The sequence below is a fragment of the Phoxinus phoxinus genome (assembly GCF_949152265.1).
Source record: "Phoxinus phoxinus genome assembly, chromosome: 20".
NCBI lineage: Eukaryota > Metazoa > Chordata > Actinopteri > Cypriniformes > Leuciscidae > Phoxinus > Phoxinus phoxinus.
This window is the reverse complement of record NC_136895.1, coordinates 12,334,818-12,351,800: the sequence shown is the minus strand read 5'-3', so window position 1 is coordinate 12,351,800 and position 16,983 is coordinate 12,334,818. Positions and strand designations below refer to the sequence as shown.

The following is a 16,983-nucleotide window of genomic DNA, read 5'->3' as shown; positions in this document are numbered from 1 at the left end:
GAATGATTGACAGCTGAGACGTCAAATGTAATACGCCTTCTGAAAAGGGCCTTAAAGGGACCGGAAGTGTTTCTTTAGTAACTTCCATTCATGTACAAAAATACGAGTTCGTACAGTTTCAAAAGTGTTTAATAATGTTCTTTAGAGGGAAAAATAAAATAAAATAATAATGCACACAGTTTTAATACACAGTGGTTCAGATTCTCCTGGTTCAACAATGCTTCCATTTGTAAACGAAAATAGTGTGACAATGTCAAACACAATAAAAGCATGCAAAATCTGGAAGTAAGACTGGTCAAAAGTGCAATAGACAATTTAAAAAATAAAAGTAAATACCTATCTTTAAAAGTTTAACACATGTAATCTTAATAATTCATTCTTGAGTGATGTGGTCTGTTGGGGAGTCATCTAAATCATGGTAAAGTTCAGCCACTAAAAAATATATAGAAAATGTGTTAAAATATGTATTTATTTCAATATTTACATTTAAAAAAAAAGTTTTAGCGTGACAAACCTGCTGAAAGTCCAGCTCAATGAAGCCACTTTTGTGGGCGTCCAGTTTTTTGAACACCCCTAGAAATGAGAGACACATTCACAATGATCAGATCAGAGACGTACAAAACCTCTGCATATCCAGCACGACAAGGTTGACCCAACATGAAATGCCTAGACAGAATCTGCAGATATTTTCTATGCAGATTTAAGAGTCAAATCAGTTAAAGCAATTTTTTCATAAACACTTTTTGTTATCCTGCATGGTTGAAACTCTCTTCACATCCTGACAGCAATCAATAACAGAAGTCTAAATATTAAAACATGTACATATTAGGGGTGTGCATGAATAGTCGAATATTCAATCTGTAATTATTATTAAAAAAATATAAATACTATTTGAATTTTGCTTTGCTGGCCGTAAATGCAGTGAAAATGATAGGCACACAAACTAAGGCCGTTTTTACACTGGCCGAGTTCAGAACAGGAGCACGGCTTGCATGAAAAATCGGTAATGTGAAAGCTGTCATGTGGACCTGGGAGCGCCCCGAGGTACCGAACCCGAGACTACCTGAAAGAGGTGGTCTGAGTACGGTTGCACTCGAACTGTGCCGTGATTCGCGTGAATGTGAAAGCTACATGGACTCGGGGTCCGTACTTGTTCAGGAAGAAAAGTAACCTGCACATGCGTTGTAGCAGATTACGATGTATTCGTTTTTTATGAGACCAATAATTTGAATACAATATTTTTGAAATTTGGCCATCCCTAGTACATATATCTTCTGTGGAAGTCTCAGGACCATAAAATGTCTGTCCAATCATTGCATTCCGTTCGAATGCAACAATACGATGTCCTACCTGCCTGTCAAAATATGAATTTCCATACCACTCGTCATCAGTGTGTTTCATGCTATGCAGAGTTAGACAGACGTCAGTCACTGAGCACCGAAACAGCAGCCGCCTTTTACAGTTCCTCCTGAACCAAAACAACCAGCTTATGCTGCGTTCACAACATAACTACTGAAATTTGAAGGAGATGGAAACCCGTGACGTTATATTTGGAGTGGTTCGTGACTAGTATCAACGGTGAAATTAATTTGCAGCAGTCAGATGGTACAGGTCAGAGCTCTTTAAATTATTTATGTTCATTATTATTGTAATGTTATGTGTTTGAGACATGAGGTAGTTTAACGCCCTCTCTCGTGACACTTTTGTTTGCTCCTTGCTGTTCATGTGTTTTGAAGGAGGCGTGGCTTTGGAGAGGGGGGGATCTTATGCTTTCTAAGCTAGCTCGCTATTGCTAGCCTCTCCAAAATTGCCTACCCTACCTTTAAATCTAAATATGATGAAATGTGTTAAATCCAAGATATTTGATAAACGAACACTCAAGGGACTTACGGAACATCATCTCCAGACGCATGAGGCAGGCCACAAAGTTATCAAAGTCAAGGGTCATGTCTGTCTCAGCGTAACGTGCTACCAGCAGCTGAAATATAGCGTTATTCAGACAGAAACCTAGGAGAGGAAATAAAACACAAGCAGTGAATATTAAAATACACCCCCAAAATGAGATTCTTGCTTGTATGTGTGCGAGTATCTGAGTCTGTCTTGACTTACCGGCCTCTTTCAGTGCCATACGCAGCTCTGTAGTGCTTATGGTTCCTGAACCATCCATGTCATTCTTCTTGTAAATTGCCTGGGGTGATTTTCAAACAAGACAATATGTTCAAAATAATGTTAAATGGTTAATCATGTTAAAGGCTTCTGGGTTTTAGGATCTCTTACAAGGTATTTCTGCACTTTCTTCCACAGAGTAGCGAACTCTCCCAGACCCAGTTTTCCATTCCCACTGTCCTGAGATACGGTTAAGGGAAATTTACAATACAACACATCAAATTCTTGTAATTCCTGACTCAAGCACACATGTCATGTTAACACAAACATAAAATTGTGAGCAGTAGCAGCTGAGAGGATACATCCATGAGGTTCACCATGACACGACACGTCTCCATACTGAAGCCGCTTGTCTTTAAGTCAGTTCCTATAAAACAACGCACAGCTCCTTAGACTCCCCCTTAATCTCGAGTGTAAACTAAAGGATGCGGGAGTACTTACGTTTTGCGATGATTCTGTTTAAGATAGTCATGAGCTCTGAGGCTGAGATTTCCATGTCCTACCGAGAGAAGTATGATTCAGTTCTGATTCTGCTTTTCAGAATATATAAATGTTTGCTGCATAACAAGTCGTCTCCACTTACAGTTCCAGCGAGTTTTACGAACATGGTTCTGAATCCAGATTCAACTTCAGCGTCTGAGACAGTCTCCTGAAAACACGAAGAAGCACATTTTAAAGGAAAGTTCTAGGTTCAATACGACTTATCAGCAACATTTGTGTCAAAATGTTGATTACAACCCAAAATATTAATATTGCTTAATGAGGATGATTGTTTTTTATTCATTGATTCTCATTATTGTTGTTATTTTTTATTCATTTATTATTGTTACTATTAGATATGAATTATTATTAAATTAAAATGATAATTTCAACTTTCTACTAGTAATAGAAATCAACATGTGACAGGCTGTGGAAAATATTTTAATGGCAATGTTTAATGTTTAATGGAAACGGCAAGATGCGGATCAAATATTAAAATGTGACTAAAAAAAACAATGTACGTATTGAAGCGGATACATTTTTTTTATCCGATAAGAAAACGCTCATAAACTATGATGGAAACACATTTACCGACTAAATTCTTTGATGGGAAACAAAAAACATGTGACTCAACAGATCATGTGACTGAATAACTGCATGGACTCCCTAGTATTGACGATTTTGTTCTCTTGAATACATGGGATAGAAACGGTGCTTTATTCCCAAATGTTTTATGTGGTATTTCAGTTTTCCGCATGAACTGAATAAGCAATTTTGGAAGGAAGCATAGCTAATGTGATGCTGTTGACTTTTGAGAGCGTTACATTATATTATTTGAGAGCAGTCTGTTGAGTTACTTACATCCGGTAATTCAGCATCCACAGGGTCATCACATATTCTAGGAGAAAACATAAGATTTTCCAATCAATTAAATTCAGAACCAAGTATTTGAAATAAAAATAAATTCAGTTTGCATATTGGCATTAAAGGCACAGTATGTAAGTTTCGCCGCTAGAGTTCGCTTATTCAAAGAACAACAAAGGCGTAGCTTGATGACACCGTTAATGTGTGTGGAATCATGGGAGTTGTCGTCTTCACCTCCACAGCCGATGGAAAGCAATCAGGAAAAAAGAAATACCGGATTTCTCTGGATTTAAACATTATCGGAAAAATTAAAACATCGTTCAAATGGTTTTTGGATATTTGAATCCAAGGGCCCTATCATACATCTGGTGAAATGCGGCGGCAAGCGTGACGCAAATGTTTTTAGCTAGTTTCAGCCCGACGCAGTTATCATAGTAATCTAGTAATATGCACCTATAGGCGGGTCGACAACGCGTGTACACTTTGTCCCCTAGATGGTCTGCTTGTGCGCTTTAACCTCGAGCAGATCCGTTTCTCTGCTTGCAAATTCAGCCATGTAAACAGCAATCCGCCATGACGCAAGCGCAACTGGCTTTTGAAGGGAATGGGAGAGTAGACTCTGATTGGTTTATTGCACGATACGCCTAAAACACACCCATAACTCATTAAGAGAATAGGGACAACCCTTTTAGACCATGCGCGGCAACCATATTTACCATTTTACGTTAAACTAGCAAAAGTGGATTCGGACACGCCCTAAAATAGGGCCCCAAAATCTTACATATTGTGCCTTTAAGTAGGGAAAGCTCACACAGAAGGGATATATTACTGTGTTTCGGTCTCTCTTTCGGAAAAGACGCGTAGGCAAAAGTCTCCGTCCAGGTTGGCTTCGAAGGTGGAAGGCACAACTAGGTATTCTCCTGGAGGCAATTTGAAGCGCGTGCAGACCTCCCTCAGGTTAACGAAAGTCTCAGAGCGAGCTTTCTGTCCGTGCGTCAGGAAGAAGTTCTTATCGAGGTGCACGTCCCGCTGACCCTGAAACTGATGGAGACAAAGGCCAATCAGCGAGCCAGGAAGGCTGTGACTAATGTGAATTCTCAGATATGATTGGTCAAGGGAAAAGTCACCACCTCTCTTTGTAGTTTAATGCTTACCTGAGGAGGTAACTGTGGAAACAAACAAAAAACATTGATTTGATATTGTTTAAATGTAACAATTGGGATTTTTATTGAAGTACATGTGTAAGGAACATGTGTCCTCTCCATCCATCATAATCACAATGTTTAGACTGCTCTTTGTGTCTCCACCCACCTCATAAATAGCAAAGCCGATAGTGTGCATGTCCTCTCCCATTTTCCTCATGCGACGCCGATCCTTCTGGATAAGACCCACCACGAAACTGCAGTCCGGTTCATTATCGTCTGGATTGTCATCTTCCAGCTTAATCACATACTGAGGATTCATCCAGAAGGTGTCTGAGCAATGAGTGAATGCAGCCATTAGCAATATTATAAAACAAACCAAACTTTGTCCATGTGAATCATTTTGTTTGCACTGAAATCTGAATCTGATTTATGATGCTTTATAGTGTGTTTGCAGTTCTTTTGTGGCTCACAAGGGTTGTTTCTGCATCCCCCGGCGGTGGAGCCTTTCCTCCAAGTGCCGGCGTGGTTAGTCACGGCCCAGTGTTTTACCGAATCACTGGTAATGGTGTCCGGGGTCAGAGTGCAGATCTCTATACGAGAGTAATTGCTTTGGAATTCTGAGAATGACATCCTAAACAAATAGGGAAAACATGTTATACGTATTTAATATAATGTATGGAACTTTTTTAATACCCTATATTGGACGTTAGATTGTAAACGCACCAGAATTCACCATCCTCAACGCTGGCGTTAGGTCGCTCTGAAGCCGCAACACTGTTCCATTCAGATGAACTAAAGGAAAGAAGAAGTAAACACTTCAGATAACCATCAGCAGTTCAGTGTTTGATGTAGATGTTTAATTATGATGTTTGATGCTGTCGTTTCCAAATAAGTTCCAAAGTACTCCATAAAACTATGAATTCACCAGAGGCCACATTCCACTGAGCACTGTACCTTTAAGACTTCTCTATGAAATTGACCTCTGTTATGAATGACTAACATCCTGTCATAATTCACACTGTTGTTCAACAAGGGCAGATTAATGAATTCTGAATAGGCCACATATGTCAATATAGACGGTTATATGTTAATGATCTTATGGCTGCAGTGTTTTTATTCAGTATTTCATTGTCACATTCATTGATTTTAGTCTAAATAGCATCTAATTGTAGCTGACAAAAATAAAAGAAAAATCTGCACTACAAAGTTCAAAAAAATAATAAACCAAATAATAAATAATATTCAACAATAATCTGTTACATTCCTGTCTCGTTTACCCGGTTTTGAGTTGTAGGGCTTTTATTTTGAAGTGTATTTTTATGCTCTCTTGTTTCAGTAGCCCCTTTCACACAGCAATCCCGGTAAATTACCTTAAAATTACCAGAATGACTTTACAGGTAAATACACAAATATGCTGTTCACACAAGCAATGGCGTTCTGACTTTTTACCGGTAAGAGACATTCATACATCAGCACCAGAATACCGGTAAATTCTGTGATGTCAGTCATCGGAAATTATCTTTTAAATGCTGTGCCATTGTCTTCATTGGTCCGCATGAGGGGAAGCACTTAAGTTTAATTTACTGGTAATGTCACAACTTCCCTTAATAGTAAATTGCCACAACTGTTTGAAAAGGTCCAGTGAAAAGGGTTTCAAACCTTGTGATTTGTTTGTGTTTTTTTGTTTCCTGCCTTGTTTGTTACCATAGTTACCCTTGTGTGTTTCCATGACAATTAATAACCTCCACCTGTCTCTTGTTAGCTCCTCTGTAATTAGCTGTATTTATACTCCTGTGTTTAAAACCCTATTCTATGGAAGCTTGTTTCCGCCACAGGATAAAACATTTTAAAAGATAATTTTTACGACTTTTTATCTTACAATTGCAAGTTTACAATTCGCAATACAATCGCAATTTTTGTTGGAATATCGTTCCAGTCTTGTTTTGTTTTATGTTCCTTGTTTGTACTTCCCACATCTGCACCCCTGCTTATATTTACTCTATTTATGTGTTTTCAAAAATAAACTTTACTGCAATTGGATACTTCTTTTGCTTGCCGTCGTGTTAACATCAACAAAAACTACAAGCAAAAACTGTCTCCTGAAATAACACAGAGTAAACTTTGTCTCTCTCTCTCTGTTTGCATATTTGACCAGCCGATTATTACTAATTCTATGTATTTTCTTTCTTTATTCTTTAGGTATGAAGCTGAAGAGTCTGTACAGGCTATACAGGAATTTCATCCTGATGCATTCAAGAGGTTTTATCATGGCATTCAATAAAAAACATGATTTACGCATTCCGAGATGAAGTCATTTTATATATTTATAAACAGTTTATATATTTTATCATGTAATTTAAAATATATGGAGTACCACATAAAATCAGAGTGGTTTGAAAAGTGAATTTTGCATAGTGAATTATCCGACCCACTGGAATCTTTAAGAAATTAATAAATGAGGCCCAATTTTCACCCATTGTGGTTAAACAAAAAAATATAATGGGGCCATTTGTGGGTCCAGGGTGATCACCCATGTGGCCCCCATAAGGTTTTTGTGTGTAGCCCACCTTGGCCTCATTATTAGCACCCATTTGGGACCTAAGTGAGCTCATACAATGAACATCTAAATGGGCCCCACTTAGAGGCCACTATGGACCAATCATGGCCCCTATGGGCTAACATACATGGGGCCCATGTGGAGCCGGTGGACAAATTTATCTGGGCCCTCTTTTGGTTGCCCATGCAGAGCCCAAGTGACAGCCCATCAAAGGCCCACATGGAAATGTTGGCTGGGAAAGTTAATGACGAATCATGATTTGTTCGTGAAAACGTTTTCATATAGATTTATGCGTAAAATTTAGCAACTGTCATATTTGTAATCAACAGTATGTTTGTTTTAATTAAAATCAGTTCATTATTTTCTTTGTTGACGAAGTCATAAAAACCTTAGTTTCTAACCGTTTTCATCAGTCAAGTTTATCGACACTGCACGATTGCGACCTCATACTTTCTGAATTATATCAGTATACCGATGCACTTATGTCATATCTCTGGTTCTGGCGGTAATCAAACCGTACCTGTCACTCCAGGCTCCGGTCCACTCCACCTGCCCCCAAGGGTTGCGCATACGGACCAGCTTCTCCTTGCGGCCACGATAGTTCACCTGAAGAAAAACAGCATGTACTCTAATGACAAAATTTAATAATTCTGTCATTAAAAAAGGGCTTGCCAATAACTTTATTCATACCTCTGTCGCCCCTGTGAGCGAGTAGGCGTGGCCTTTCACCAGCTTCTGACGGGTGACGGCTTCTGAATCAGAAGCACTAGTGATCTACACCATAGAAATAAGCATTAAACAGGGATATCTGACAAAGGGCGAGGCTTATGACCCAAAAGTTATTTCCAAATGAAACTTTTTTTGGCCCCGTTTACACCTGGTATTAAGTTGCATTTTGGTCGATCGGATCACAAGTAGATGAGGGAGCCACATTCCCGTTTCCACCTGGTGTTTTAATTTGTCTCTTTTGTCCACTTTCAACCACTGCTGTCCTGATTTCTTTGAGGGGAGGGTCTATGGGGCGGGTTAATGTATGGGTTTTCAGATCTTTCGGTCTAATGGACGAAAACAAGCTTGAGCAATTTACATTTAAACACGACCGGAGATGATGGGAAAATATATGGAGAGCAGCAGCTTCAGTTTCTGCTCTGACAGACGCAAGACAGAACACGGTGAGTGTTGTGTGAGAAATCAGGAATCGTGAGAGAACAATATTGTGCTTGGTATGTTTTTCATCTTCAAACCGAACTTAGGTCTCTAGCCGCAGCCGACAAAGTTTAAATCCCGTCTGGCAAGAGCGATTCCCATAATGTTAACGCGTTAGGTCAGTAGGAGGAGAGTAGACAGTCTTTTGTGTCTGAACTAGGGCTGTAAACGATTAATCGCGATTAATCCACATGAGCGTTTACAGTACGAAAGCAATCCGGTCTAATACGTTTTCACTTCCTCTGGAAGTGGTTGAAAGTGGACAAGCTCAAAACGTTTAAGACTCCATTTACACCTGTATTTAGTGTCGTCCACTTGTGCTTCGATCAAGAAAACGCATCTTAATACCAGGTGTAAACATGCCTTAGTGAACACACACACAGATTTACATAAAACGCTTGTAATATATAAGAGTTATGAGTGCAGGCAGAGGAATCTCACATCGATGGAGCAGCCCAGCAAAGCTCCAGCATCCAGGGCTTTCTGGATGATCTGAAACATGTTGGAAGGTGCTTTACTCAGGTCGTAGTTCTCAGCGATGCCTCCAGTGAAATCCTCAAAACCCTCACTGGTGGATCCTCCAGACAGGGCTTCATAACAGCCGTTCACCCTGGCAGAAACCATAAAACTCACGTTAGAGTTATGAAGCGACATGTGCGCACATGTCTTTGGCCTTCGTTTCAGAAACTATTTAAGACCTACAGTATAAGACAGTATCGTTAAAAAAGAAACTATTGTAAATCCTATTAAACAACATGTTTGATACTATACAAAGATTTTAGGCCAATTCACAGAAACAAATCAGCATTTTAGCACTTCTGGCTTCATCATCCTGAAGTCAATTGGGTTTTTTATGGGTTTTTGGTTAAATGCCAGAAATAAGGTCTGTGGTGATGAACACAAGCTCAAGATATTGTTTTATTCTACAACATAAAATAATATTGTCTTAAAAAAGGTAGTTTCTAACAAGAAGCTAAATGGTACTACAGAGGTTGTCAGAGACATTAAACGTCTCCACAGCTAACAAAATAAACTCAACTACTCATCAATTTGCTTTCACAGCCTTGTTATGTTTATATGTTAACTCAAAGTTTCAGGGAAAATGATTCTTAAAAAAAGACTGAAAGAGTTGTCGAAGCTTAGTGATTGTGACTTTGAAGTCATGCGACTAGTGTAGTTTGCATATAGTCTACATTAAAAGTTTTATTTCTTCCAATTGTATTTAGGCTTCAAAATTCATAAAGTTGTGCTCATTTTGTGAAGTTTATCGTGATGAACAAACGTGTAAGAATCATAAAAAAATTTTGGTCGCATAGCTTGTTTTCTGCAATAATCCAAAAGACAACGGAAGAATCCTATTGGGTTTTTGTCGACGGAACCAGGGTGATGCGAACTTACGGGTTGGCCTACCAAAATACGTCATCACTGCAGAACTCAATTTCATCCCTATTATAAATGCTCATTCATGACATCACCGCTTGTGGGCGGGGCCATTCCCATAGTTCACATGGTGATTCCAAAATTAGTAGGCAATCTTACACACAACGCAACAAACAACAGGTGTTGACATTACGTGTTCAGCTGGCAGCGATAAATGGAAATTTCCTCTTAATGGAAATAATTGTTGTGATGTTTCAATCGAGAGGTGCATACATTTTGCTGACCTAACTGATCCTCCCAACCATTCTTTCACAATTTGAGCCTGAGGAATCTTGACATTGTCCTCCTGGAATATGGCCATGATGTTTCTTCCTACATGGGTGTTTAAAAAATGAAAAGCTACACTGGCAGGGTTCTGCCGTGGCAGCTTTGTCTTTGTTTCGTGTCTCTATGTTTGTGTTGTGCTTGAACATATGGTTTTGTTTGTGTTGGCCATGTGCTGCTCTGTTCCTGCCTCCTTGTTTCCCTGTACCACGCCCTCTTGTCTAGTTGAGTCCTCATTTGTCTGTGTTGTCACCTGTTCCTTGTCCGAGTGTTGTCACCTGTTCCTTGTCCGAGTGTTGTCACCTGTTCCTTGTCCGAGTGTTGTCACCTGTTCCTTGTCCGAGTGTTGTCACCTGTTCCTTGTCCGAGTGTTGTCACCTGTTCCTTGTCCGAGTGTTGTCACCTGTTCCTTGTCCGAGTGTTGTCACCTGTTCCTTGTCCGAGTGTTGTCACCTGTTCCTCATGTTCTCTGCTCCCTTTTTTGAGTCCTCGTTTGTCTGAGTGTGCTCACCTGTTCCTCTTGGTCTTAGCTCCCCTTATATGTGTGCTCTCTCCCTCATGTGTTGCGCTACATAGTTTGTTTCCTGTTACCAAAGTCTATAGTGTTTTTTTTGTCAAAGTTTTTTTTCTTTAGTGCTTTAGTTCTGCAATTGGTCCTGTCTCCTTTGTCTCTTTCCAGTCCTGTCCTGCTAGCAGAGCGTCCCTGGCTGCTTACACTCTTTGCTTAGGAGCAAGCCTGGTGCTGAGCCTGAGATCCCTGAGTGCCTTGCTGTTGTACTTGAAGGTCCTGTCTGGCTATTGTTGGTATTCTCAAGTCTAATTCTGCTCTGCCATTACTCCTCTCCAGCCTATAGTCATCTTGTGCTAGTTACAACGGCTGTCTTTGGCTGCGTTTACACTTGGCATTATCCGGATGTTGTCCACATACACATTGAAAAGACGAGTGTAAACGCGCTTCTGATCGGAATGTTATCCGATCAGTTTGTCCCGGTTCGGAGGTAGTCGAGGATGCATTGTGATCGGATCTCAGTGTAATGTAAACGCAATCCAGCCATCGTGTCTGCATTCTCAGGTGGACGTCATATAAATCCCGCCCTGTCTCCCCACGTGGCAGTCAGAAAATAATGGCCAGACGCAGTTTAGACAAGAAATTAAACTTATTTGAACCTTACAATAAATGTCAATATTTTAAACAGTTTATTTAGACTTTTTTGTATGATCAACTCTGGAAGTATTCCTTCATTCAAAAAACTTAATTTGATCTAAGACTGGAGATTGCATAGGAAAGTAAAGTGAGTGAAAGCAATTAGGACATTGCTTAATTTGTATCATCTTTACTCATAATTTGCCATTGGGTAAGTTGTGTCAAAAGGGAGGCCCACTGTCTTAGACTTTGAAAACCCCTGGTCTATGCGGTAAATGTATTACCGTAAATATATGAATGGATTTTTTATTTACTATACAAACTATATGTTTTTCCCCATTTATATATTGATTGAATATTACAAATTGAATTTATTAAAATTGAATGTGTTACCATAATTACATAATGTTATAAAAACATTAAAATATTAAAAACAATTGCGAGCAATCAAATCAATTGACAACCCTAAAGAAAACACATGCTTATCCTTGTTGGTGTTTTCCTAGAAAGCAAGCTCCACAAATAAGCCGGCTTTCTGGGTTAGGCAGTTCTAACTTAACTGCCGTAATGAATGCCCTTCCAAACACGAAAACACAAGAAACAACATGCACAAACACTAACTTGGCATAGGCCTTCTCCAGCAGGGCGCTCCAGAACTCATTTCCCTCGGCGGAGTGAACAAACACCAGCGCACCGTCTTTCACTGGCAGACGATCGTCAATGACAACATCCACCCATTCACCAAACTGCCAGAACTAGAGGACAAAGGTACAAGGTGCAGTCTCAGATTTATCTGTTCGATCTCAAGATGTGTGTTAAACTGCAAAGACACCCATATACAAACTGCAAAGGCACCCATATACAAACTTGAGTCAAACTCTGCATTAAAGGCAATAAGAAAATGCACCAAAAAGTGCTTTTTTTTGGACACTAGTATAGTATTACCATACTTTACCATACTTTTGGACGTGAACTATGTATTATGTTGGTTTTTAGACATAATATGCTGTTACTATGTTTTTTTTTTAGCCATGTACAATATAGCGTATTACAAAATGTAGTATTACAAAATTTAGCGTATTACAATATACACTACTATTTAAACGTTCATCAAGGCTGCGTTTATAGGAAATAAAATATGTTATTATGCAATATTTGTACAACATAACATTTATTTAAAATAACTGCTTTCAATTGGAATGCATTTTAAAATGTATTTAATTCCTGTGATCAAAGCTGAATTTTCAGCATCATTACTCCAGTCTTCAGAGTCACATGATTCTTCAGATATCATTCTAATATGATGATTTGGTGAATCGAATTATTATTATCGATGTTGAAAACAGTTTCAGGATTCATTGATGAATAGAAAGTTGAAAAGAACAGTAACTATTTTATTAAATAGAACTATTACTAATAATATATTATAATAGTATTAACATTATTATTTTTTTACCTACCGTGTTACTATGTTTTTTCCCCGTAACATTTACTGTAGTATTTTCATGTTTATTCGGGCATGGTAATAAAAGCTGGTTTCCGCCACTGAATAAAAGACTGATTTGATCTCACATTTCAGACTTTTTTCTCAGAATTGCGTGATATAAACTTGCAATTGTGAGTTATAAAGTCAGAATTGTGAGATATAAACACTTTTTTTCCTCACGTTTCCCCCCTATATCTCACAATTCTGAGAAAAGAAGTAAAAATGACAAGACATAAAGTCAGCATGGCGAGAAAAAAGTCTGAATTGTGAGAAAAAAAGTTCACAATCATCTTGTTATTTTTTTTATTCCACGGCGAAAACAAGCTTCCATAGTAATACCATGTGTTTTGAGTATCACATAAACATAATGGTAAATTAATATAGTTTCCATGATATACTGTAATGTAAATACCATCACTGTACCACCACAGTATTTTAAGGATTGTAATATATTTTTGCATATTAATACAATTATATGCAATAAGCCACAATCAGAAAGTATTGTTGATTAGCATGCTAATGATTTTATATTGTAACATGAACACCAATGCACAGTGGCACACTTGGGGAAACACTGCAGATACCTGGAAATGGAAGATTCCAGCATAACTGTCATCAAAGTTCTGCCCGCCGGGCACCACTCGGGCCAGAACGTCTTCATTCAGGGTCAGGGAAGCAATAGCCGCTAGCAGCCAACAGTCACCTGAGAGACAGGAAGTGAGACTGTTACTGTGTGTTTACAACTGCTCTGCAGTCTGGAGTTTAAACATGCCACAGAGAGGCCTGTATTCACTTACTCTCTCACTCACTTATTCACTATTTTACAGATATGGAACATTATTTGCATTTGAAATGCAACTTTAGTCACATTCAAATGCCTGCAGACAAACAAGAACAGACACATTTCGAGAGACTCAAACTCGTGATCGCATCGGAGCAGCTATTGTGGTTTTCATGTCACGCAAGTGGTGAGCTGCCAGTCTGAGAAAGCAGATGCATGTCGAAAATGCAGAGACTTGAATCCGCTCTCTTCAAAAGACAATAGGCTGCTTTTCCTGCAGTCTGACACATGTACCACATTAAGACTTTACTGGATAAATACAGCCAGGTTTTCCTCTCTTTAACTGCAACCTTTAATGACTGTTCGAAATCCCTCTGGCTAGTTTCTACGTTCGGATGGTTTGCATTATGTGTTTGGCTCAGTTTTTCAGTACGAACACAGGAATGAATGAGGCAAAAGAAAGTATAGCAGTGAGAGTGACGTTACTAAAGTTAGCAGTGTGAAGCTTTATGGTATGAGCCTCCAGTGTTATTTTAGGATTGTTTATATACTGTTATAGTGTTTATGGTAACACTTACTCATATGGTTTCATTAGTTAACATTAGTTAACTATGGTTAACACGAACTAAGAAAATACAATACTACTACAGCATTTATTAATCAAAAGTTGAATTTGTTAACATTAATTAATGTATTGTGAACTAACATGAACAAACGATGAACAGCTGTATTTGCATTAACTAACATTAACAAATATATTGCTCACTGTTAGTTCATGTTATACATTAACTAATGTTAACAAATTAAACCTTATTGTAAATTGTTACCCTATTTATTTATTATTTAAAATCAGCTTTTTGTATATTTTCATTTTATATTTTTATTTTCATTTTATTTGAAGTTTTAGTCATTTTGTTGTGCTTTTGTCATTTCTTCTTAGCTTTAATTAATTAATTAATTTTGTATTTAATTTTTTATTATTCACTTATTTTAGTTTTTGTTTTCAACTTTTTAAGTTAATCTCAATTATCTTAAGTTTTTTAAGTAGATCTAATATTTGTATTTTATTTTATTCCAGCTTTTTTTCAGTAAGTGAAATCAAGTCTTAGTTAACAATACAATGGTATGAGCTCTAAGTTAAAAGCATCCTTCAAATACTGACCCGCCCTAGTATGTGTGAGTGTTTGCTTGTCAAGTTCACAATAAACCTTTGTAGAACTAACTTGCTTCACAGGATTTGCAAGCATTGGGTATTGCAAGCAAACTTTTTTCAAATAAAGAGTAAAGGTTTTTTACTTACCATTGCAAGTATTGTAAATAATTTGTTACCTTTTATAAAGAATCACGCAATAGTATTACTGCATTTTGTTGACTTTTTTTACAGAGTAGAATGAGCAATATGCTGAATTATTGGTTGGGGTAGCCTACTTAAAAACGTTTAATATGCAATTGACTTGCAGGTATCCTATGTTTAAAGAATTAAGATAAGGAGGGCGAGAAGAGATATATGCCTCAGTGTGCTGTATTGTTGACCTAAAGGCACGGTCTGAATATTTAAAAGGTTCTTGACATTTAGACAAACATGGAGGATTAGCACACAGAATCTTAAAATGAATTTTCCTTTTACCCAAAGCTCCTTGACAGATATCCGTCCGTGTCGCTCCACCGACGATGAACTGTGGTTTCGAGCACAGCTCCTGCAAAAAACACCAAAGACAGCCATATTTGAAACACAGGATCATAGCAAATTATATGATCAATAAGTTATGACAAAACATGTTTTTACATTGCTTTAACTCGTCAAAAAATTCAACTCTCTTAAGTTATACAAGATTCAACATAATTTAAGTTGAAATGACTTAAACATTCAAGTTGATTTTCCTTAAAACAATTTGTTAAAGTGCATCTGTTCTGCATTAATTCGACCATGGTGAACAATGCAACTAAATGGAATAGAATCAACATGATGCATTGTGGGAATTATTTTGGTCTGGCCATAAGAAGTCATAAAATATGAGTAGGGCCTAACTTTTAACATGGCTTTCAAGTTTGTTTAACTACAAAAGTTAATCAAATGCTTGCGAACCATAGCAAACAATCATTATCAGATGTGGCATAGGCAAAACATTATGATTTACATAACACAGATATATGACAAAAAAAGTATTTTGTGAAAAGCCGTGGCACTAAACGATGTGCTTCCAATAACATTAAAAGTTATCTGTATGTTCAACGTTATCTGGTCTTTAATAATGTTCTCAAAGCGTTCAGGGAACATTCAGAGATAACGTTTTTATAACTTCAAACGAATATTAGTGGAACGTTCTGAAAAAATAGTTTTGTTATGGGTAGCTATAGGCTATAATCCCCACACTGGTCTCCAGTTGAGAAAACGGTTTCGGTACACCGCTTTAAAACGCAACGCGGATGACGACTGTGGCAGTCTGATGCACATCTAGATATAGCCTAATATTAAAAACAACGCGGACGTTAGAACGCAAATAGGCTCGTTATTAGAAAACCGTTTATAGCCTACATAAATGCAAATAATAAACATTTTGGAAATGCATGGCATTCCCACAAACAACGCACAAACGATGCCCTCCATTAAAACGTCATAAATCATACCCCGGGTCTTTTCCATACTATTCCTCTGGTTTTGGACGTGTTGGGTCCGAGTTCTTTAAAGCCCAGGGATTCGGGTGCGGCTGGGAAAGACGGGTCTGAGAACAGGGTCCCTCTGCCGAGACACTGGCTCCTGAGCGCCTCAAAGTCCTGGTTGAGGTATTTAGTGGCATTGGCGTTCGTTCCAAACCCTGCAGCCAGCAATCTCTTCTTGGCTAGGGTAGAGGCGACTCCCGACATTTTCCACTTCGAACCAAAAAAATCTAAGAAATGTGCAACTGTCTTGATGCTTCAACTTAGATTACTGTGACTCTCCGCCCCAAACTTTCTAGGAGTGGTCATCGGGCTGTCATGAGCGAGTTATTGCGCGTTTTTACGCACACAGTGAAGAACAGGAAGAGTGAACATAAATACACTGACAGCTGAGCAACTGTATCCCTGCGACAACAGTGACCTTATCTGACTGATCAAGAATTATTATTGCTGTAGCAATTTAGTATTATACTACAATATAAAATACTATTTAGTATTTAGTACGTTTCAAATAATATCTTATTAAATAACCTACTTTTATTTTGCAATGGCACTGCGGCGAAGCGCATATCAGTCATATAATTTTTGAGTTTAATTAAGCTAATTGTGCGAACAAAACTTAGTCTATTTGTTCATGCAAGTTAATTCTGATATTTTCTAGGCTAGGCCTACATAACGGTGGAGAGACTAGCTCAATCCTCGATTAGCTGCACAAAAGCGCCACCTATCGGATATTAGGCTACAGCTGGTGCAGCCAGAGCGTTGATTTCTACACAATTAGACGAGTCTAAC

General features: G+C 38.2%; 1 protein-coding gene across 1 annotated transcript; it reads right to left on the bottom strand.

The window, feature by feature from the left end:
* Positions 1–111: 111 nt before the first annotated feature.
* capn2b (calpain 2, (m/II) large subunit b) lies at positions 112–16,509 on the bottom strand. The gene is made up of 21 exons (XM_079592376.1): positions 16,162–16,509; positions 15,161–15,230; positions 13,337–13,455; positions 11,888–12,021; positions 8,860–9,028; positions 7,903–7,986; positions 7,733–7,818; positions 5,379–5,447; positions 5,126–5,286; positions 4,822–4,985; positions 4,665–4,676; positions 4,340–4,551; positions 3,508–3,544; positions 2,750–2,815; positions 2,608–2,665; positions 2,469–2,533; positions 2,278–2,346; positions 2,110–2,188; positions 1,891–2,007; positions 515–573; positions 112–432 (listed from the first exon to the last, which is right to left on the bottom strand). The coding sequence occupies exons 1-21, from the start codon at positions 16,396–16,398 to the stop codon at positions 409–411; spliced, it is 2,091 nt and encodes a 696-aa protein (XP_079448502.1). The 5' UTR covers positions 16,399–16,509; the 3' UTR covers positions 112–408.
* Positions 16,510–16,983: the final 474 nt, after the last annotated feature.